The 23,003-nt window shown below is 49.5% G+C and overlaps 1 protein-coding gene across 1 annotated transcript; it reads right to left on the reverse strand.

Annotated features, from left to right (window-relative positions):
- Nucleotides 1-1,132: 1,132 nt before the first annotated feature.
- Nucleotides 1,133-17,936, reverse strand: PGPEP1 (pyroglutamyl-peptidase I). Its single transcript, XM_083720783.1, has 5 exons — nucleotides 17,804-17,936; nucleotides 12,257-12,309; nucleotides 7,412-7,528; nucleotides 6,027-6,259; nucleotides 1,133-4,683 (listed from the first exon to the last, which is right to left on the reverse strand). Exons 1-5 carry the CDS (start codon nucleotides 17,835-17,837, stop codon nucleotides 4,491-4,493), a joined length of 630 nt encoding a protein of 209 aa, XP_083576909.1. The 5' UTR covers nucleotides 17,838-17,936; the 3' UTR covers nucleotides 1,133-4,490.
- Nucleotides 17,937-23,003: the final 5,067 nt, after the last annotated feature.

Genomic DNA, 23,003 nt, shown 5'->3' on the forward strand with positions numbered 1-23,003 from the left:
CGTGGGGATCAAGTCCTGCAAGAATGCGCAGAAATGGTTGGCATCCTTCCGGAGGGATGCGCCTGCTGGCCCTTTTGCAGAAGCGCGGGGGGGGCTGGCTCAGCTGGGCCTCCCCCCCCCCAAGTCACATTGCACCATCAATATTTTGGGGGGAGGCTGAGGGGGATGAGAAAGACCCAAAGGGAAAGGTCTCCTTCCCAGTCACCCGTGATTCTGGTCCGCTTGCACCCCACGAATGGTGTTGCCAGCCTCCCAGGGCTGCTCCCAGGCATATATTACGTAGCAGCGGGCAAACATGTCTGAATCAAGTCTCTGTCCCTCTCAACTTCTCCTTTCTCCACTCTTCAGCTCCGCTCCCACATCCCAGCATCACTTTTGCTATTGTTTTATTATTATTTTAAGTGTCCACACAGACACACAAAATGCAACAGTGCTTCAGCACAGATTTCTCCTAAATATACATTTTTGTATGGAGATTTAGGATATATCCACTCTAAAAGGCTGGCAAATTTTCTGAATGGGCTTAATAATAATAATAATAATTAATAATAATAAATTAATTAATAATTGTACCCCGCCCATCTGGCTGTGTTTCCCCATTAATTTTCATATGCCTTCCAGAGTACATTTTTGCAAGCAAATTTCCTCTATTTTTATATCATAGAATCAGAGTTGGAAGGGATCGACCAAGTCCAACCCTCTGCAATACAACAGAAATGCACTGGTTCCTGAATGTCTCTGGAGCCAAACAAATCGGCTCCTGAACGATCAAAAACCAGAAGTGATTGATCCAGTTTTTGAACGTTTTTTGGAAGCCAAACACCCAGTGTGGCTTCCTGCAGCCAGTCAGAAGCCGTCCCTTGGTTTTCAAACTGTTTTAGGAGTCAGACTGACTCCTGGAACGTATTAAGTTCAGGAACCAAGGTTCCACTGTATTATCATTGGCATGTTCTTTTCACCAATATATGCGTTTTCACACATGCTTTTCCAGCAGTAGACACATTTTTCAGGTTGGAGAACTGAAGAATTATCAGCTTTTTTATTTCCGTTCAAATGGGGATACCGGTACTTTATGAGTCTGCAAACTTAACAGGACAGGAGAGAGAAGGGGAAAATAACACAAACACACGCATTTAATTCTGTAACGACTTAAATAAAAATGACTTTTAATGCAACTTTAAAAACAAATCAGCACCCAAGTGAAGGTTCCTCGGAGAAACAGTGGCGGGCCCCTCCCCCTCCCTCCCTCCTCCACCCCAAATCAAATTATTTGTGAAAACTGTAAGATTATAAAATAAATTACATATTCTAGCTAGCAATGTAAAAGTGAGGCGGGGGCAGTGTGGAGCTTTTGTGGGATTCCTGAGATGGAAAAACAGAAGCAACTTCATAAAAACAGAGGAAGGCGTCTGTAGAAGTCGGGCTCAGCGCTTCTGCCTAATGGGCAGCTGTTCTCCAGGGTTTGCAAAAGGGAGACATTCCCAGCACTGCATTTTGGATCCTCAGCTCTCAGCCAGAACAGGAAGGGTGTAGCTGCTGTTTGGCTTAATTTTTATTGTTGTTTTAATAGTGCTTTACAGAAAAAAGTTGTTTTACTGACGATTGGTAATTATTCTATGTGATTTACGCTGTCGTCGTGATGTTCTGTTCTTGTTTGCAAGTCACTTTGTGACTTGCACGAGTGAAAAGCGGCCCAGAAATGGAAGGAACAGAATGAAATGGCGGGACTTTCAGGAGCGAGAGCTTTTTCCCTTACAAGAAATGGCCTCTGCGAAATTGCCAGCTGGAATATGCTATGAAACAGATCAAAACCCATTGCACATGTCTCGTTTTACTGCAAAAGTCCACAAGAAATATTTAAACCTCATGCTTGAAAGCAAGATTAAATGACACCGACTTCTCCATGGTTTCCTTTCTACTGAACAATCGTAGGCATATTCCACTAAAGGAGACGGGTTGACCGATTGACTGGCGATGATGGGAGATGGGATTCCTGAACATCTGGCACTCTCAAGGTTGAAGGGGGCGATTGAGGGCACTGGAAAAAGGGAGACAGGTGGCAGACTGGAAATTCTCCGGGAAACCCAGAGCCCACAGGACTAAAATGGGCAGACACAGGAAAAGCAGGCCAGAGAGAATGAGGACTGCCCTGTTTGTAGGAGACAGCCATGAACTGCTGGATTAGGCCCAGCACCCTGTCCTCACGATGAGAGCGCAGCAGCTACCTTCTGCTCTTCTTCTCCACTGTCCTAAGGCTAAGCTGGCTCTGTCTATGGAGGTTCCACAAGGAAACTAAGAAGAGAATGCCGGATCAGGCCCACCCAGCCCAGCCTCCTCTCTCCAGGAGAGCCCAAAAGGAGGACCCAAGTGGCAACAGCACGCTCCCAAATTTGTGGCTCAGCGGAAGCCAGGAAGAAGCTCCATGGTGGATTCCTGGGTCGATCAAGCTCAGTTCTACACTGACTGGCAGGATTTTGGGAAGGTGGGAATTCCCAGCTCTGCCTGGAGAAGCCAGGGCTTGAAACTGGCCCCGTCTTCTCTCACTGAACTACAATTTGGACCATGAGGGGGCTACTTTGAAGACCGGTAAGGCATGTATGTTCAAATATTTCTCACTGTCCGATTTCTGTGACCCTTCACCGAACTTCCTGGTCACACCATGTAGGACTGGAGAGCTGGACAGGCAGCTGTCAGGGGCAATATTGACGAGGGGAGATGGGCTCCAACGACATTTGGCCGGCCACAGATCGCGCCCCCCACCCAAATCCCTGTACTAAACAAAAACAGGAGCCATTGTAGACTCTACGAGCTGAGAGTCAAGACACTTCAGATACACAAGGGTTTTCACAGTCCAGAAAGCCGCCCACCACCACTTGTCCCATTGGCGAGGCCAGAAAGCGGCTCCGAACCCCGTGGCTCTCGCTCGCAAACACAATTCCACTGGGCTAAGCAGGCGGCCCTTGGGGAACTCTCACTGAGAGTTACTAGAGAAAGCAGAACCAATTAAAGATTTTAAGAGATTCAAATAGCAATCAACTTTTCTTTTACAAAAAGAGAGAAAGGGGAGGGGGGAAGAGAAGGATCCACACATTTCCACTTGAACAGATTCCTCCTCCTCCTTCCAGGCCAAGACATTAGTCATGTAGCTCTATTTTGACGGGAGAGTCTGCGACACCCAACTCCATTCGGGATTTTTAAACACTCAGGTTCATCTCCTTTTAAGTCTGCGACGCCCCGTGACTTTTTTAGAGCGAAGTTGGCGCGCTGGTTTTGAAAACGAGACTCTTTGAGCTCTGCTGAGCATGGCGGCCTCATCCTGCCATGTTCAAACGAGGAAATATGCATTTTTTTCCTGCAATACTTGTAAGGGCAGCCCTTCTTTGCCAGAATCCAGAATGCTTTTCAGACAGGGACCGTTGGATCTTCTGCCCCAACCGCAGAGAAACAGCTCTGCCGGGCAAGAAAAGGAGTCTGGGCCAGTCTCAGGTGTCTCTCCCCCCCAAAAAAAATCTTCTTAGGAAGTATCATCAAGGAGGCGGCACCATTCCAGTTTAACTCCAGAGGCCCCCCAGGACACAGCAAAAAAAGTTCAGAAAAGGGATCTAGTACCACGCTGAGATTCTAAGGTACAAAGTGGTGTTTGGGGTGGGGTCTGAGCAGCATCTAGCTTTCGAGGCACTGGAAAAGAGGGCCAGGGGTGTGTTGGGGGGGGGGAGAGAAGGCAGCCCCCAGTTCCTGGAGCAAGACCCAGCCGAAGAGAAGGTGTGCGCTTCAGATGCAGAGGTATGTAGTTGCCAGGTTTGAAAAAGGCAGTAATGCAAAGAGGTCCGTTCTTTCTTTTTAAAAAAAATAATAATAATGGGAGGGGACCCCAAGAGGCATCTGCTCCAACAACCCCCCCCCAAAAAAAACACTAGGTCAGAGCAAAGGAGGCCTCTCTCCACCCCACCCCCTTTCCTGCCCCAAAGCATTTGCCAAGAGGGCATCAGAGGCGTTTGGGGGCTGGCAGAGTGGAAAGCTCCACTTGACGAGGGGTTAGAAAATTCCCCCGGGCAGGAGGACGCTCTGCTGCCCTCTGCTTTAAGCTACAACGTTTTTGTATGCGCCCTTTTTGAAAAACCCAAGTTGAGACAGGACTCAAAAATTTTCATACAAATTGGGGCTTGGATTCTTGGATATTACAGGAGGCATAAGCCCCTCCCCTCCAAATTCCTAGACACACAATTAAAAAAACCAAAACGCTTTGACTCCTCCGGGCGATCCAAAAATACTGCTCCAGTTGTGTCTGGAAAGGGGGGACCTGGAGAATTGAAAGAGGGTGCAAAATCATTCTTGGGGAGTTATTGTTGATCACCAGGCAGAGAGGGCCCTGCGGCTCAAAATCAGGAAGGAAAACCCGCCCCCCCCCGTCCCCAAGGTACTGTGAGAAAAGTTTCTTTTTTCCCGGAAGTGCAACAGCGAGGGATCAGGTGGGATGCGGGGCTCGTGCCTCAGTGCTCGTTGTGGCAATTGATGTTGCTGTCCGAGTGTTTCAAGTCGCTGAGCATCGCTGCGATGATGGCCTGCAGGGCTCGCCCCAGCTGCTCGGCGCTGTAGGGCCTCCCCAGCGGGGGGACGTGGACGAAGGCCGAGCGGCCGTGGCTGTGGTACAGCGAGGTGTAGTATGTGAAGTCGCAGAGGTACCTGCAAGGAGGAGAAGCCGGGGATTAGAACTCGGAGCTAAACGGCAGAACTTGGCTCTCTGCAGAGACGGCTTTCTCGCTTCGCTAGCGTTAATTTGATTTACAGTGGTCCCAGAAGTCCGTTCCGAAACCAAAGCGCGCTGCTTTCCAATAGGAAGTCATGCAAAACGGATTAACCCATTCCAGACTTTTAAAAGCAACCCCTAAAACAGCCGTTTAACATGATTTTTACTATCTAGCGAGACCATCGATCCATAACATGAAAGCAGTGAACAATGTACTGCAGTCTCAAAACGGAAGTGTGGCACTCAAAGCGGAGCACGTTCGGCTTCCAAAAAACGTTCACAAACTGGAACACTTCCTTCCAGGTTTGCAGAGTACCAAGGGACGACTGTACTGCCCTCTATTCAGAGATCCAAGGGCGGGTGCAACATTAAGAATTCATAGCAGTAAAAACACAACCAAAAGCATAATAAAATAATCATAGTAACAGTCCCCGTCCCCCCAGCTTTAATAGGCAATAGATTATTTCATGGGTAAAGAGGACTGGTTTTGCCTAAGGACATGCAGTGATGGCAACCAGGTGAGCCTTTCTGGGGAGAGCATCCCAGACGGGGAGCCACCGCAGAAAAGACCCTGTTCTCGTGTTGCTGCCCTCTGGACCTCTCAGGGAGTGGGGGGCATGGGTAAGGGGTAAAGGACCCCTGGGCGGTTAAGTCCAGTCAAAGGCGACTCTGGGGTTGCAGCGCTCGTCTCACTTTCAGGCTGAGGGAGCCGGCCTTTGTCCACAGACAGCTTTCCAGGTCATGTGGCCAGCAGGAGAAACCGCTTCTGGCGCAACGGGACACTGTGATGGAAACCAGAGCACACGGAAACGCCGTTTACCTTCCCACTGCAGCGGTACCTATTTACTTGCCCTGGCATGCTTTCGAACTGGTAGGTTGGCAGGAGCAGGGACTGAGCAATGGGAGCTCACCCCGTTGCAGGGATTTGAACTGCCGACCTTCCAGTCAGCAAGCCCAAGAGGCTCAGTGGTTGAGACCCCAGCGCCACCTGCGTCCCTGGATGACAAGCGCAGGGTCAGCATCGGTTCACACGGTGAGAGGGGGTCCATAAGACACTGAGGTCCTGAGCTGCTTTGGCCTTTGCTTAACTGATTTTAATTGTTCAGCTACGGACCTCCCTGCCGCAACAGAGGAACAGAGAGACCTGCTTTCGAAAGGACCAGACCCTTCCCTCTGCCTGCCCTGGGGGGCAGAGGCTCTCCAGGGTTTGGGGCTCAGCCTTACCACTGAGCCAGGGGAGCTTCCTTCTGTCGCCAGCCGGGGATTCTGCCCCGCCTACCTGCCGGCATCCTTCGATATCGTCACGGCGACGTCCAGCCCCAGGGTGGAGACCCTCTTGCAGACGGCGTCCATGTCGATGACGGAGTCGATGCACTCGGGGCCCCCCTCGATGCAGCACTGGGAGCCCGGGCAGAAGCGGCAGTTGTCCAGGCCGCGATAGCCGATGTTGTGGCCGCACTTTTCCAGCGTCACCGTGGTGGCCATGCCCGACAGGCCCACGTGCACCACCAGCTGCAAGGGAACAGGAGCTGCGCTGTGCCAATCGCCCGCCTCTCCAGGTCGGGCTTGGAATATCCCTCCCTCCCCCGATGCCAGGAAAAGGGGGTGGCTTTCATAGAGCAAATATTTTCTTTTACGTAACTGGCAGGAAGAAAACTGGATGTCCTTTTTAAATTTATTTTCTTTTTTTGGTTTTCCTTCCCTTTGGTGTTTCCCCCCCCCCTCTCTCTCTTTCTCTCTTTGGGTTTTGATTTAGATTAGTTTCTTTTTCCTTACTGTATTATGAAAAATCTTACTTGAAAAAGAGAGAGAACTGTTGCCAGGTCTGAACTAGATGGGCCAAAGAAGACAGCGTCTTATATTCTTATTTAAATGGATGCTGTGTTATGAATTATGGAATTGTAGAGCCCAGCAACCCTCTGCAATGCTGGAATCTCGGCTAAAGCACCCAGGACACTTCATGAAAACGGGAAAAGGGTTCCAGCACCTTCCGGCAGGGTTTGGAGAGATGTCCTGTCAGGACCTACGGAGAGTCACTGCTGCCAGCCAGTGTGGGCCCAATGGTTTACTACAACGTGCTCTACGTGGGGCTCCCTTGGAAGGTGACCCGGAAACTACAACTAATCCAGAATGCGGCAGCCAGACTGGGGACTGGGAGTGGAGACCACATAACACCAGTCCTGAAAGACCTGCTTTGGCTCCCAGGACATTTCCAAGCACAATTCAAAGGGTTGGTGCTGACTTTGAAAGTCCTAAATGGCTCAGCATCCCTGAAGGAGCGTCTCCACCCCGGACACCAGGGTCCCTCTCCCGAGGGCCTTCTGGCGGTTCCCTCCCTGCAAGAAGCGAGGTTACAGGGAACCGGCAGAGGGCCTTCTCGGTGGTGGCGCCTGCCTTGTGAAACACCCTCCCACAAGATGCCAAAGAAATCAACAACTACCTGACTTTTAGAAGACATCTGAAGGCAGCCTTGTTTAGGGAAGTTTCTAACGACTGATGTTTTAATGTATTTTTAATCTCTTGTTGGAAGCCGCCCAGAGTGGGGTGGGGTATAAATAATAAATGATGATGATGATGATGACGACTCTCTGTAAGGCAGCTTCCTGTGGGCACCCAGCTGCTGTGTCGTCTCTCCCCCCCCCCCCCCGCCATTCACTCACTCACTTGCGGGCTGTGCTTCTTCCACAAGGCAGGGATGAGCCGCTCCACAGCCTGGTATTCCACCGGGATTTCGCAGACGTGGAGGTCGACGTCGTCTCCAAGGCCCAGCTTCTCCAGCTCCTGGAAAGGAGAACAACGTGGGGGGGGGGCATTTTTAAGCAGAGAAAAAAACAAACTCAAACGTGGCTTGTTTGCCGAGGAAGACGGAACGCCGAGGACTCACTATCGGGAAGAAGGGGCACGGCTTAAGGAGGGTCCGGAGTGCCAAGTGGGGAGATGAATTGGGGAGGGGGCGCCTCAAGAATGCCCTCCCCTGCCTGAAGGTCAACACAGTCCCCTCCCAAACACATTTGGAGGCTGGGACTTGAAGCCAAACACCAGAAAATTCAGGGCAGGCAAGTCAGACGTGACTAAAGGACTAAACAACCACAACAAAAGACAAAGGACTTCTTTGCGCAGCAAAGTTAAACTATGGAACTCCCTGCTGCAGGAGGCAGTCGGCCGCCAAGCGCTTTGGCTCTGAGAGAGGGCCAGCCCAGTCCATGGAGAAGGAGGGGGCCCCAACCCCCCCCCCCCGAGGCAGCAAGGCTGCTGAATCCCAGGTGCTGGGAACCGCAGGAGAGGGATGTGCTCTTCTGCAAAATCCTGCTTGCAAATTTCCCGTTGGGGATTCTGGTCGGCCACGGTGAGGACAGGATTACGGAACAGATTTCTGTTTGGACAACTCTTCCCAGATGCTCAGAAAGCTGGCGGGACATTTGTTCTGTTCCTAGCCTCCGTTAACTTTTGGGGAAAGCTTTACTAAAGGATAATTATATTGTTTCAGCATTTTCATGAACTGCTTTGGTGTGCGTTTTACAAGCGGGATATGAATTTCGTGAAATCAAATAAACTGGATCTTTTGTGGGGGGGGATCTCCTTTTTAAACACCAGCCCATCTGGGGTGCTTAGAGTTCAACCCCCTTTCCCCCTCTCTCTCCTTCCGGTTTGAACACTTGGCTTCCTCTCCCGTGTACTTTACTAACTCCTTGCTGAAAGATATACTGGGTTTGGGTTGCTGCTGTTTTTTCCTGCAAAATCTGGAAGGAACAACACTTGTATTTTATTTCGTATTTGTATTTTATTTTTTAAAACCACGCGTGGATTATTAAAAGGGGGGAGAGAGAAAGAGACCACATTCCCCGCCACCAAACATTCTTCCCTGCTGCCTTGGGCGTACCTGACAAATGCAGAAAGGGGGAAACCACGTGTGTGACCGATTCCCTGACCTCTCCACAATGGGCCGCTTTGTGCGAATCTAATATCCTTATCTGGTCTGTCTAGACGTCCTGACAGTGATTGTCTAGGAGGGGTGGGAGACTCGCTGCTCTGACCTCCCTCCTCTGAGGGATTTGGAAAATGAGGGGAGCAGGAGCCACCCCCCCATCTTCACAGTCCGCAGGACACACCTGGGCCCCCGGCAACCTGCTGGACCACAGGCCAACTTTTTTAATTAAAAGAAACGGCCCGCTTGCCAAAAAGCGTGTCCCTGCAAAAAAGAGCAGATTCGGCTTGGGAAAGTGCAAGCCTTTGTGAATTTTGATTTTGCCAACGGCGAGCTGTGTGCCTTCGCTCTGCAAAGATCCGTCTTCAATGGGCTAAAAGAGCCTGGAGGAGCAAGCAGGCTCTGGGCGCTTTCTAATAATTCCGTCGGCGCTAGCAGGGTTGTAAGAAGTCTTGCAATGTTAAAGACTGACACCTTTTTACGCTTATTTAAAATTGAGAGCAGCAGAAACGAAAAAAATGGAAAAGGGAGGGTGTGTGATTGCTATGATATAAAGATGAGTTTTGAAAGCCAGAAGGTGGGAAGTCAATAAGCTCATATGAGCAAAAAGTAGGGTGAACAATAAAAGTGTGTTTTAATATTAAAAAATGGAAATGCAATAGAAATATTCTATAAAATAATCATAATACTGTCAAGGCGGGGCAGGGGGGCTTTGAGGATCTCCCCAAGATCCACTGAGCACTTTCAAGTTGGGACAGTTCTAGGCTGGGTTGGGGGGGGGTGAGAGACACACATTCAACCCTGGAGGGGAAGACAAAAAATAAATCCCTTAAACAGGAGAAAAGGAATTGGAGGGGGGGTCTTTCTCCCCCCGCCCCTCCGTTCTTTTTTCCTTCAAAAGCTTTCGGATGCAGGACGCCCAAGTCTTATTAAAGCAGGAACCTGCTTAGCATGCTATGCTCCCCCCCCCCCGAAAGCCGGGGGAGGATTTACAAAGATTGTTTAATTGATTTTTGTGTCTATTAAAATGCAGATCACACCGTCTGGAACTCAGAAACTCAGACACAGGTCTTTGTGTCCAGTCAGCTCCATGAAGTCCTGTCTGAGACAGACACAAAGGTCCACTTTGCACGTGTTCAAAAGCCGCCTGGGGTGGGCTGCCTCTTTTTTGCAGGGGCCCCTCCAGGCTGGGACGGGGGAAGAGGCAAAAGAAAATCCCACCTCGCAGCTCAACGCAGGGGAAAACCTTCGGCTGAGATGGTGCTGGAGACCCAAGACCAGTCAGGGATCTTTCTCCGTGGGGGGGCCATAAACATTTAGGGACAGGCATTCCATTTCTGTTTCTCGTTTTCCCAGGCTTAAATTCAGCTTAAAAAATTAACCGCGAACGGCCCTCCCAAAAATTCATCAACATTTTACTGCTGATTCCTCCAAATTACCACATTTTTCCGTGTGTATATTTTTGGGGACTCAAATTTATGAAAATGGGGGAAGACGACCCCCCCCCCAGGTGTAAGACGACCCTGTTTTTTAACATTATTTTGGAGTAAACAAAACCCTAGTCTTATACACAGAAAAGTATGGTAACATGTTTGTCTGCACCCTTTTCCCAAAGCAATTTTCCCTAATGAAGCTCATTTTTGAACGCTCTTGTCTCCCGAACGCACACGTTTCATGGTAAACGATACCAAGGCATGCAACTTTTTCCTTCCCCTTAACACAGGGGGGAAGAACTGTGTTGCAAAATGTTTGAGAAGCACAAATTTCGAAGAATGGCTGCATCCGAGTTCACCTGGGGAGCAGGAATGAGGAAGGGGCGCCTTTCAATGGGAGCTGAACCAAATTTCTCTCCGATTATCAAGGCAACCACAGCAGAGGGGACACCCTCGCTCTTTGCATGCACGCAGACGGTGACTTTTAACGCAAGCGTGTAACCAAATCCACAATAAAAAAGGAGTTTCAAAATACAGACTCCTTACCTTTCCTTTTAACAAACATGTCCTCGTTTTGAAGGACACAGCGAGGAACTTGGCTACATGAGGATTGGTGTCCGCTACTGAAATATAAAACTTGTCATAGAGTTTCCCCAAGGGCAAAGAAACTAGGCTGATAAAATTGAGCTCTGTATTTTAAAAAGCAGACTATGGGGGAACGTGGGCTAACACCTCAACTAACACCAGAAGTTGCGGCACTGAGGAGAGAAAAGAAAGTCCTCCTTCATGCACAGTTGAACTGTGGAACTCACTCCCACTGGAGACCCATTTCCTGGGATTCAAGGGAGCCACTTTTGCAAGCTCACGCTCTCAAATGCCAATCTGCCTCTTTAGCTGGCCCAGTAGACCTGAAGGAGCGTCTCCACCCCGGACACCGGGGTCCCTCTCCCAAGGGCCTTCTGGCGGTTCCTTCACTGCAGGAACAGGGAACCAGGCAGAGGGCCTGAATCACCCTAAGAGGGCAGGCCGTGGTCCCTTCTGTGGAACTGCCGGCTGGCGCAACTCAGTTGGGGAAGAGCAGGCGGCTCTTAATCTGGGGGCCAAGGGTTTGAGCCCTACACTGGGCAAAAGGTGGATTCCTGCAAGGCTGAGGGGGGGGGGCGTTAACTAGATGGCCCTCTCCAAGTCTATGTTTCTAAACTAAAGTCAAGATGTATTCCATTAAAGAATCATTCTAGGACGCATGTCCAGTATGGCAAAGGCTTGATTCAGAACAACGCCCCCCCAACACCTCTTCTTGGTGCGCCCCCCCCACCAGGCCACCCACCCCTATTGTTAGACATCTAGCTAGGAGGCAAAGTTCAGGTGTCAAAACACCTTTCCCCAGGCATTCTGCACCAGAGGCCGGGAGCCAGGATCCGTCTCACCTGCAGCCCAGGGCCTTGCCAAATACAAGAAGCTGGATTTGAAGGAGGGGAGGGGGCAGAATAGGAGAGGGGGGGAGAGAGATGCGAACACAGTCATGGCCCAGACATCTGGCTGGCTGTCCATTAGTCGGCTGCAATTGATTACGGGCTCAGAGTTTAATTTGAAAGCATTTGGAAAAAGGAATATTCCCAGAGCTCCTGACTTAGAAGGGGAGGGGACCCTGCAACGGGATGGAGTGGGGGGGGGGCACCAACTTCCCGTTCAGCAGGTCGGCTGTGCCTTAAATTCGGAGCCAGGCTTTCAGGCGCAATTTTGCAATTTGCCTCACTTAGAATCTCAGTTGCTACGTGGCCCAGGGGTTGGGACTCGGCGCAGAAACCGAATGTGCTTCGTTTGAGTGTTAGGCGTCCACTTTGAGTGCCACACTTCCGTTTTGAGTGTTACGCTGAGGTCAGTCTGTTTTTGCTATTTATTTTGTGTTTTTGTGGCTCTTTTTGTTTTGTTTTTGCGACTGTGCGGAACCCAGTTCAGGTACTGGTTGAATGATTGCGTGACTGCAGTACATTGTTTATTACTTTCATTTTATGGGTCAACGGTCTCGTTGGATAAAAAAATTCACGTTAAATTCTTGTTTTAGGAGTTCTTTATAACAGCCTGGAATGGATCGATCCATTTTGCATTACTTTCTGTGGAACAAAGAATTTGAGAACTCGCGCCGTTTACCTGAACAGCAATCCAGCTGGCATTGACCGAATGCTCCCCGAACGGGCCAAACCCTGGAACGACACAAGCAGAGGTTTCACCGACGTGGCTCTGGGCTCGCTGGTGGGTCTGAGTGCCCCCCAGCAAGGCTGACTCCCCTCTCCCCCCACCAGCCTTTCCCACTGCCATCCTCAGAACAACCCTGCCAGGGAGGCTTGGCCGAGTACCTGGCCACCTCATAGCTGAGTGGGGATCTGAACTCGGGTCTCTCCCAGGTCCGAGACCACACTGGCTACATCCCAGCACGGCTGGCAGCCTGGATCTGGGGGTGCCAAATCTTGGACGACTCCAACTCCCACCATCCCACCGCCAAGCCGTGATGGATGCTGGGATTTGGAGTCCAGCAACATGGGCAGAGCCACCGATGGTCTCTCCCAACCATGCGCTGCCCCTCCCCATCTCTCACCCATAACTTCAAGGAGTTCAAGACAGTGAGCAGAATTCTCCCCATTTTATTCTCACAACAGTCCTTGGAGGACTAGACTGAGAGAGGAGATGGCGACGGGTCCAAGGGGACCCAGTGCTGGGGGTATTGGAACCCTGGTCTCCTGGGTCCTAGTGTGACACCCTAACCACTAAACCATGCTAAAATTCTCCATCCTATGCAGGTCTACTCTGAAGTAAGATCCACTGGATTGTTTTTGATACTGTTGACCTCGATATTCTCCTGGGACACACCTGTCAGAGCTCTGACAACACCACTTTCCACCCCTATTTGGGAATACATTTCCTGCCACCTCCCCAGCCCCCCCCCCAAACGAAACAAAAATACCCCCTCAAAACTGATTCAGAGAGATTTAAATTCCCCCCTCCCTCATGCAAGTGATGGGGACACAAACACTGTTATTTGTACCAGCAGAAGCACCTTTGTCCTGAAAGAGAGAGAAAACTCAACTTCTACATGCTCTGGAGTGTCTTTGCCAAAACCAAAACTGTTTTAAGCAGGGAGTTCTGATGACGCCCAGGTTGCAGGTCTGGTCCCCGTCAGGGACAGCCGCCTTGCAGGGGGTGGACTAGATGGTCCTCAGGGTCAATTTCCGGCTCAACTCCATGGTTCTCTGAGTCAAAGTGTGGGTCCTGCCACGGCAAGGGATTCACTTCTTTCAAGAGGGGAGAGACTTCCTCAGGCAAGGCCTTCTTCCACCTGCCATGCCCCACCCTCCAGTCTCTGCTTCTCAATTTGTATTGTATTATTTGATGCACAGTGGCTTGCCGTGGTTTTATTGATTGTAGTTTAGAAATTGTTTATTGTAATTGTCAAGAGTGAATTTATGTTTACTTTTTATATGCTGATATTATGACTCTAATGATTGCTGAATGTTACTTTCTTGATGTAGGTTGCTTATTTTAAAGTTATGTTTTATTCTCACTTTTTTGTTAGAAGGCATCAGTAGGCCCCATGCCTTCTCAATCTGAGCCGCGGAAGGTCCAGGAATCAGCCTGTTTTTACATGAGTAGAATGTGTCCTTTTATTTAAAATGCATCTCTGGGTTATTTGTGGGGCATAGGAATTTGTTCATTCCCCCCCCCCAAAAAAAAAATATAGTCCGGCCCCCCACAAGGTTTGAGGGACAGTGGACTGGCCCCCTGCTGAAAAAGTTTGCTGACCCCCCCCCCCGGTGTACATTCTTTGTTTCTTCAGCTTGTAAACCACCTTGAGTATTGCAAGATAGAAAGACGGCATACAAATTAAAAGTGATGATGATGATGATGATGATGATGATGAATTGCAAAAGCAAGTCTTTGCCAACTCAGCAGATCAAAGAGATCAAGGCAGTAAGCTGGTGCTAAGCAGCTATGGCCTTTTATATGCAGTCTTAAAATTAACACCTATGCAGAGGTGTTCCTGCAGACAGGGACTTGTCAGCAACTATGCTGCAGCATTCTGCACTAACTGCAGGTTCTGGATCAAACCCTCCCAGAGAGTGGACTGCAGTCATCAAACCCTGAAGTCAGCAGCTGCTGTGGTCAAGCTCTGCCAGCCCAGGCATGATTGTACCAGTTGCCACTCAAATCCACACACAAGAATGCAAACACACACCTGCACTCTGGCTTCACAAGAACCCTATAAGGTAGGACAGGCAGGCAGAGACCGGCTTTCTCAGCGAGCCTCTTACCCCCCGATGGAATCTGAACTCAAGTCGATGGGGTCTGAAGTCCAACGCTCTTTCCTCCAGACCAGATTTTTTACATAGTAAACATTTCCTTTGACAAAGCTGTGTTACGTAAGAATTGGCCCAAGACGCAAAGGTTACAACAGCATTCTGCGAAGAATGCTCCTTTGGCTCAGTAATGAGTAACTTTAGTTAACTAGCAACCCATAATTGTAATTACTGAATGAGAACGTCTTGGATTCTGCACCCCAGCTAATGGTTAAGTCGCCCAGGGCCCGTGAGAGGTCAGATTTTTCCTTACTGTACTGGAGGAGCTTGCTGACATGACAATATTTTTTTATTACAAGCACAAAGTATTGGTACCTGATCATCTGGAGGCCTGTTTCTACTCACCATAGGCGAGCTGCTATTTGCAAGGCTGGTAAAACCGCACAGATTGGGCAGCAAGCTTCTGTTGACATGCATGCCTCCTTTGTGTGCCCAGAAGTGCCAGAATTTGCCTTCCCCCCCCCCAAAGATATTGAGTTTAGGGGAGACCAGTTACCCATTTACAGAAAGCATTAAATTGGGGTCTGGGCACCCTTAGGAGAAAGGGATGCTAGATATTAAGGTGAGTGTCAGTTTCCTGGAGTGAGATATCCCAAATAAAAATTAAAAAACCTAGATTCAGGTAGGTAGCCGTGTTGGTCTGACGCAGTAGAAATAAAAAAAAGTTTTAAAAATTGTCCCGCAGCACCTTAGAGACCAACTAAGTTTGTTTTGCGTATAAGCTTTCGTGTGCATGCACACTTCTTCAGAAACTTAAGATACAAGGAAGGGAATTCATACTGGCAGTTCCAACGCAGCTCCAGGCTCATAAAAAGGGACTGCAGGAAGTTACATGGCTCTAATCTGCCTGCCCACCATTTTTGACCCAGAACGAGGGAGAAAGACAGCCAAACTTTAGCCAACATTTCCAAGTCCGGTCACCCAAAGGTCATCCTACAGACGAACAGGGAACCTAAAAACCGGATCTATTTGTTCCAAGAAAAGCATCGTCAACCTTTCCTCTCCCTTTTTCATTACAAAAATAAGGAAAATTACAGCCATAACTCCGAGAGCACAATTTCAGCCTGGTAATCCTACAGGTGCCGGCTGCTACATAGCTGCAGAGAGTGTGTTTGTGTGTGCAGGGAAGACAGCCGCCCTCCCCCTTCTCCCCCCCCCCCAGACAGAGGGCTCCTTTTGTGTTCCATTCTTCCTTCCACAACCAAGGAGAGAGGCCTGCCATCAGATAAGAATTCAATAGAGTGTTTCAGAGTCCTTCTGGGTGCCTGGGCTCACCAGAGGCCTCCTTGGCTAATTAGCGTGAAGCCAGCTGCTCCCAAATGCCAGATTATCTTGACACACACAGAGAGGGAGAGAGAGTGCACTTGTGGACATGACGCCTGTGGCACTCAGTGCTCTCCTCTTGCGGCAAGAAAAGGAAGGTCTCCTCTGCAAAAAAATAAAAAATAAATCCAATTTTACTTTCAACACGTCTGCAAGGCAGTCGTGCTCCACAGGTGATCTCAGCAATGGGGCTCCAAAGACCAGCACCTCTTTCGCTGCCAGGAGCCAAGTGGGTGCATCTCGGGTTCGAATTCAGGCCACCCCAGCTGGTCTAGAGGGTGCTGCTCTGACTCCCATGACGGGGAAGGGCAGGTGGGAAGAAGCGCGTCACTCCTCTGAGCCCCATCCCCCAGTCCAGAGGCCGTTCCCATCTCTCTGCTCACCCCCCCAGATCCCACCCCCTTTTGTGCCTCAACCCCCCCCCCCCAGTTTTCTCCGGCCCCTCCTCTCTCTCAGACACAACTCTGCTGTTTCGAATAACCCACTGCAGGAAAACTCCCGGGAGCAACATTTTTGGACTCCTTTCTTGTAAGTCAACTCCACTGGCTTCCTCACACGCAACCCGTCTTCCCCTAGGCGTGATTTCAGAGCTGGTTGTTTTTTTTGGGGGGGGGGGAGAATCTGGGGAATTAAGAGGAGGCTGTGCATTCAACCACTTGTCGGAGTTTGCATTTGATTCCAAGGTCTCCTGCTGCAGCTGCAGGGAAAAAGGAGTCCGCCCCCAGAAAGCGGAGAGAGGGGGAGTTGGCGAAGAAGCCAGCCCCCCCCCAACTCAGACAAGAGACACAACAACAGACGTGAGCCAATTTCCATGGGACTTTCCCAGGGCAAGTTAAGCTAGCCTTGAAACACAGAGCATGACAACGGGAATCTGATTTTCTTCCAACACACAAACAAAAATACCTGACTGTTTATATGCCACCATAAAATGGTGCCAGTAACACTGCGCCTTTATTGTTAATAAAAATAATATTTTTTGAATGTTAGCCAAGAGGACACCCCCCCTCAATAACACACAACGAAAAGAGCTTTGCTCAACCACATATGCAACATAATTCTCACACAATCGCCCTAAATTGCCCAGGGATTCCTTTCACAAAAGCACAACTAGGAACCTTCTTCTCCTGCCCCCCCCCAAACCACCCTTCACACCACTTTCCCATAAGATCTGGTTTAAAATTTCAGTAGGTAACAATTTGAATGAGGCGATGATAAATATAGTTATTGGGGGGGGGGGGTTAAGGAGGAGGAGCTTTGGTAAAGCTGGAAGGAGAGAAGGCATTCAGGGGAAGGGTCAAAAGAAAATGAGCAAGAGGGAAGGAGAGATTATTTCAGGGAGATGATTCAGGGGAGGGGAGTTAAAAGGGCTGGAGAAGCAGCAGAAAGAAAGGGGGATGGAAGAAAAGGAAGAGTTTCATCCTAGAGGGCTCTGTTGGGTGGGGCTGACTGTTGCTTCTGCAGTCACATAACGGGAAATCACAGCGTTTATTTATTATTAATTTTGAGAAGAGTTAAGTTTAAAAAAAAACAGGAGAGAGAGGAAGGATCAAAAGAGGGAGGGGCCAATTAATTAGCATTAATTAAACTGTTGCTTCTTCAATCACATAACGGGAAAGCGCACCATTTATTTATTTCTTTAGAATTTTCCGAAGAGCCAAGTTTATAAAAAAAAAAACAAACCAGGAAAAAGAGAGGACGGATCTGAAGAGGGAGGGGCCAATTATTGAGCATTAATTAAACGCGGCAAGAGTGGATTTTTTTAATAAAAAAAAGTGGAGGGGAGGAAGAGAAACAGAAACAAATTGCAAGTTAGTGACAAGTCAGAACTTTCGTTTATTGGGAAGGGGGAGGGAGGGGGAACCAAAGGCGGGGGGAACCAGAGGCGGGGGTCGCGGGAGGTGGGGGGCGCATTTCCAGGGGGGACAAAGTTCGGCCCTTAAATGCTTCCCCCCCTCAGGAATTCGCCCCCCCCCCTAAAAACCCAACCCGGCCCCCTCCTCTGGCTCCAGGCCGCCGCCCTTACCCGTCACCACCACGAGCCGCCGCGGCTTCTCCATGGCTCCTGCCCCGCCGGCCTCCCTCCTGCCCGGCCAACTTGAGGCGACTGAGCCAGCCAGCCAGCCGCGCCCCGCCCCGCCGGGCCAGGCCCCGCCCCCGCACGTGACCGCCCCCGAGGAGGACGCGGCGAGAGGGAAGCCTAGAGCGGCACCCGAGCGCCCCTCTCGATGGTCTCCCCGCCAGCTTCCTCTTTCCGGCTTCACCATAGAGAGGGGAGGGCCAGAGCGGCTCCCAGCAACTCCCAAACATCTTTCCTTTTTAAATTTACGCCTTATTGTAATTATCTTTTCCTAGCTCTGTGGCCCCTCTACCCCATTCCTACCTCTGAGACCCCTCTACCTTTTCCTAGCTCTATGGCCCCCTCTACCCCCTGTTCCTACCTCTGAGGCCCCTCTACCCTTTTCATAGCTCTATGGCCCCTCTACCCCATTCCTACCTCTGAGACCCCTCTACACTTTTCATAGCTCTATGTTCCCCTCCAACCCAATTCTACCTCTGAGACACCTCTACACTTTTCATAGCTCTATGGCCCCCAATTCTACCTCTGTGGCCTCTCTACACTTTTCATAGCTCTATGGCCCCCTCTACCCTTAGAGCTATGAAAAGTGTAGAGGTGTCTCAGAGGTCGAATAGGGTTGGAGGGGAACATAGAGCTATGAAAAGTGTAGAGGGGTCTCAGAGGTAGGAATGGGGGGTAGAGGGGGCCATAGAGCTAGGAAAAGGGTAGAGGGGTCTCAGAGGTCGAATAGGGTTGGAGGGGAACATAGAGCTATGAAAAGTGTAGAGGGGTCTCAGAGGTAGGAATGGGGGGTAGAGGGGGCCATAGAGCTAGGAAAAGGGTAGAGGGGTCTCAGAGGTAGGAATGGGGGGTAGAGGGGGCCATAGAGCTATGAAAAGTGTAGAGGGGTCTCAGAGGTAGGAACAGGGGGTAGAGGGGGCCATAGAGCTAGGAAAAGGGTAGAGGGGTCTCAGAGGTAGGAATGGGGTAGAGGGGCCACAGAGCTAGGAAAAGGGTAGAGGTGTCTCAGAGGTAGGAATGGGGTAGAGGGGCCATAGAGCTATGAAAAGGGTAGAGGGGCCACAGAGGTAGAATGGGGTAGAGGGGCCACAGAGCTATGAAAGAGTGGAGGCGTTTCAGAGGTAGAAATGGGGTAGAGGGGCCACAGAGCTATGAAAATCGTAGAGGGGCCTCAGGGGTAGAGGAGCCACAGAGCTATGAAAAGGGTAGAGGGGCCTCGGAGGCAAGAAAGGGGTATAGGGGCCATAGAGCTAGGAAAAGGGTAGAGGGGCCCCAGGGGTAGAGGGGCCACAGAACTATAAAAAGTGTAGAGGCATCTCAGATGTAGAAAATGGTAGACGGGCCTCAGAGGCAGGAAAGGGGTAGAGGGGCCACAGAACTATGAAAAGGGTAGAGGGGCCACAGAGATAGAAAAGGGTAGAGGGGGCACATAGCTATGAAAAGGGTAGAGGGGCCTCAGGGGTAGAGGGGCCACAGAGCTATGAAAAGTGTAGAGGCATCTCAGATGTAGAAAAGGGTAGAGGGTCCTCAGAGGCAGGAAAGGGGTAGAAGGGCCACAGAACTATGAAAAGGGTAGAGGGGCCTCAGAGGTAGAAAAGGGTAGAGGGGCCACAGAGCTATGAAAAGGGTAGAGGGGCCTCAGGGGTACAGGGGCCACAGAGTGATGAAAAGTGTAGAGGCGTCTCAGATGTAGAAAAGGGTAGAGGAGCCTCAGAGGCAGGAAAGGGGTAGAGGGGCCACAGAACTATGAAAAGGGTAGAGCGGCCTCAGAAGTAGAAAAGGGGCAGAGGGGCCACAGAGCTCTACCCCTTTCCTACCTCAGAGACCCCTCTACCCTTTTCCTACCTCTATCCTCCCTTACAGCCCTTTCCCTACCCAGAACCCATCACTATTTACGTCTGAGGGCGTGTGCATTCTGTGTCACTCTTCCCTTTTCATGTCTCCCTCTCCCTTGCGTCCATCGCTGTCAACTTACAGATTTGAAAATAAGGGACCAGAAGCCTCAAAAATTAGGGATCAGCAGCCAAAATAAGGGATCAACAATTACTTTTATAAAATACATATTTTGTTGCGTGCAAATGGTTTGAGATACCTATTAGGTCCATAAATTACCATATAGCATATATTCAACTGGTTCAAAATTGGGAAAGGTGGTTCAAAATTGGGAAAGGATTACGGCAAGGCTGTATATTGTCTCCCTGCTTATTTAACTTATATGCAGAATTCATCATGCGAAAGGCTGGGTTGGATGAATCCCTAGCCGGAATTAAGATTGCCGGAAGAAATATCAACAACCTCAGATATGCAGATGACACAACCTTGATGGCAGAAAGTGAGGAGGAATTAAATAACCTTTTAATGAGGGTGAAAGAGGAGAGCGCAAAATATGGTCTGAAGCTCAACATCAAAAAAAACGAAGATCATGGCCACTGGGCCCATCACCTCCTGGCAAATAGAAGGGGAATAAATGGAAGCAGTGACAGATTTTACTTTCTTGGGCTCCATGATCACTGCAGATGGTGACAGCAGCCACGAAATTAAGAGACGCCTGCTCCTTGGGAGAAAGGCGATGGCAAACTTAGACAGCATCTTAAAAAGCAGAGACATCACCTTGCCAACAAAGGTCCGTGTAGTTAAAGCTCTGGTTTTCCCAGTAGTGATGTATGGAAGTGAGAACTGGACCATCAAGAAGGCTGATGGCCGAAGAATGGATGCTTTTGAATTCTGGTGCTGGAGGAGACTCTTGAGAGTCCCATGGACTGCAAGAAGATCAAACCTCTCCATTCTGAAGGAAAGCAGCCCTGAGTGCTCACTGGAAGGACAGATCGTGAAGCTGAGGCTCCAAGACTTTGGCCACCTCAGGAGAACAAAAGACTCCCTGGAAAAGACCCTGATGTTGGGAAAGATGGAGGGCACAAGGAGAAGGGGACGACAGAGGATGAGATGGTGGGACAGTGTTCTCAAAGCTACCAGGATGAGTTTGACCAAACTGCGGATTGCCTGGCGAGCTCTGGTCCAGGGGGTCACGAAGAGTCGGACACCACTAAACGACTAAGCAAGCAAGCAAAAATATATTCAACAGAAAAAAACAGCAACAATTTGTGGTTGACAAAGCACAGATGGACATAGAAAGGGCCCCATTACCTTCAGTAGCTTATTTAAGGGACATCATCAATAAGGGACAGCAGCGGGACATGGCCCTGGAATAAGGGACTGTCCCACCAAATAAGGGACGCTTGACAGCTATGGCTGGTACCTCTGCCACTATACAAGAACGCCAATCCAGAATTATTTCCATCCTTCCGCTGAGGGGAGCTGCCAGAGTTCTCATCCAGTCAATATTATAATTCAAGCACAAGGGCAGCAGACCTTTGCCCACTATCTGAGCCGCTTAAGTCGAAAGGGCAGCGGAGTCAGTTTGGCAGAGGACAGGCAGCAGGTGCCAGGCCCCACGGCAAAGGTGGGGTTCTTTTCTGGGTGCCATTAAATTGGCGTGAGTGTGATAGGAATTTTATGGTCTTAGATATATGGTATGTTCCTAAGTGTACCAACCGAGCACGTACATAGATCAGCACAGGAAGACCAACCTGGAACCATTTTGATTCCTAAACTGAGCAAATGTTTTCTCTGCAAGGTCAAAGTGGGAAACCTCCCCATTGTCTCTTTCCTCACAAATCCTGTCTTCAGGATACATTTAAGATATGAATAGGGTGTGAGCCTGTGACCTGGCCAGGAACTAAGTATTTATCACTACAAAAGACAGGCCAGGCTCCCCAGGCAATCCAATCAAGGAACCTGCCAGACAGGAGATCAACAACATTCAAATTTCTGTTTTAAGACCTCCGTTTCTGTGATGTAGGTATGATGTATATGAGGGGTGGTCTTAGGTTACACCCCTTCTGTGATGTATGTATGATGTTTCTGGGGGTGGTCTTGATCTACAGGGTGGCAATTTCAAAAGTCATTTTTCGCCATTTTTCGGGGTCCCTCCTCTCTCCTGCGTGTGAGGGGAGCACCCTGTTGCAACAGATCAATAAAGATCAAGCTTACTAGCCGCTTTGCTTCTCAATATTCTCTGCTTGGCCTCTGTTATTCTCTCCTACCAATAGGGAACCTATGTAAGGACTCTATATGGGCTCTTGGATACCCCATAAGGGAAGAAGGGCATTTTTTTTGTTTACAGCATGAGTCAGCCTTGTCCTTTTCCTCTCTCCCTCGCCTGCTTGCTGCTCAAGGCCGATGGATATCGCTCCGTCTATCCTTCCTTGAATTCAAGCCCAGGTCATCCCTGCCAGCCACTGTTTGCTACTGAAACAGGAGGGGGAGATACATTCAATCCAGTATTGTGATTTGTGAGACTCCCTCAGGCAAGGCCTCCTTCCACCTGCCTTGCCCCACCCTCCGCTTCTCCTCTCCATGGGTATTGTATTGTTTTATGTTTATTGATTCTAGTTTAGATATTATTGTAACTGTTGAGTGGATTTCTGTTTCACTTTTATATGTTGATATTTTATACTATTCTAATTGATGAATGTTACTTTTTTTGATGTAGGCTGCCTATTTTAAAGGTGTTTTATCACATTTTTGTATTGCATTAGATTGGGATAAGATGTGCATTTTTTGTTTCTTCAGCTTGCAAACTGCCTTGAGTATTGCAAGATAGAAAGGCGGTATACAAATTAAAAATGATGATGGTGATTTTCCTGCTTTTTCTGCAGAAAACAATGGGAAGCCGCTTGCAAAAAAGCCAAACAACTATGAAAATCACACACACAATGATGCAGTAGTGCATATTTTTTTTCCATTTTGCAACACACTAAAAAGTGAAATTGTGGTTTTACTTGAAAAGTATTTAGAAAAGAAAATGAGCTGAGCTCATGCCAAGTAGGAGTATTTTTTATTTTAGTTGTTTTTTTTATTAAGGAAACCCCGCACCACAAAATCAAAGGAGGCCAAGATTTATTGGCTATTTCCTCCTCTTTGCCAGAGGCAGAAGCAGCCGCCGCGCTGCATTGTGGGCCAGGCGCCCCTTTCTCCGCCGCGGGGCCTGCTGGGTAAAGCGGCGTTTTTGCGACACTGTCGCGCCCGCCGCTCCCGACGTCGCTTTACGGCCGCCGCTCAGGAGGCTCCCCATTGGACGGGCGCT

Source organism: Podarcis gaigeae (genome assembly GCF_964106915.1).
Source record: "Podarcis gaigeae genome assembly, chromosome: 18".
Lineage (NCBI taxonomy): Eukaryota > Metazoa > Chordata > Lepidosauria > Squamata > Lacertidae > Podarcis > Podarcis gaigeae.

Excerpts from the sequence above, each read along its gene's own strand:
- PGPEP1 (XM_083720783.1), bottom strand. The coding sequence starts at position 17,837 with ATGGAGAAGCCGCGGCGGCTCGTGGTGGTGACGG. Across the intron at positions 12,310-17,803 it reads GCGGCTCGTGGTGGTGACGG|GGTTTGGCCCGTTCGGGGAG; the intron begins GTAAGGGCGGCG and ends GTGTCGTTCCAG. Across the intron at positions 6,260-7,411 it reads GGAAGAAGCACAGCCCGCAA|CTGGTGGTGCACGTGGGCCT; the intron begins GTGAGTGAGTGA and ends GTTCCCTTGCAG.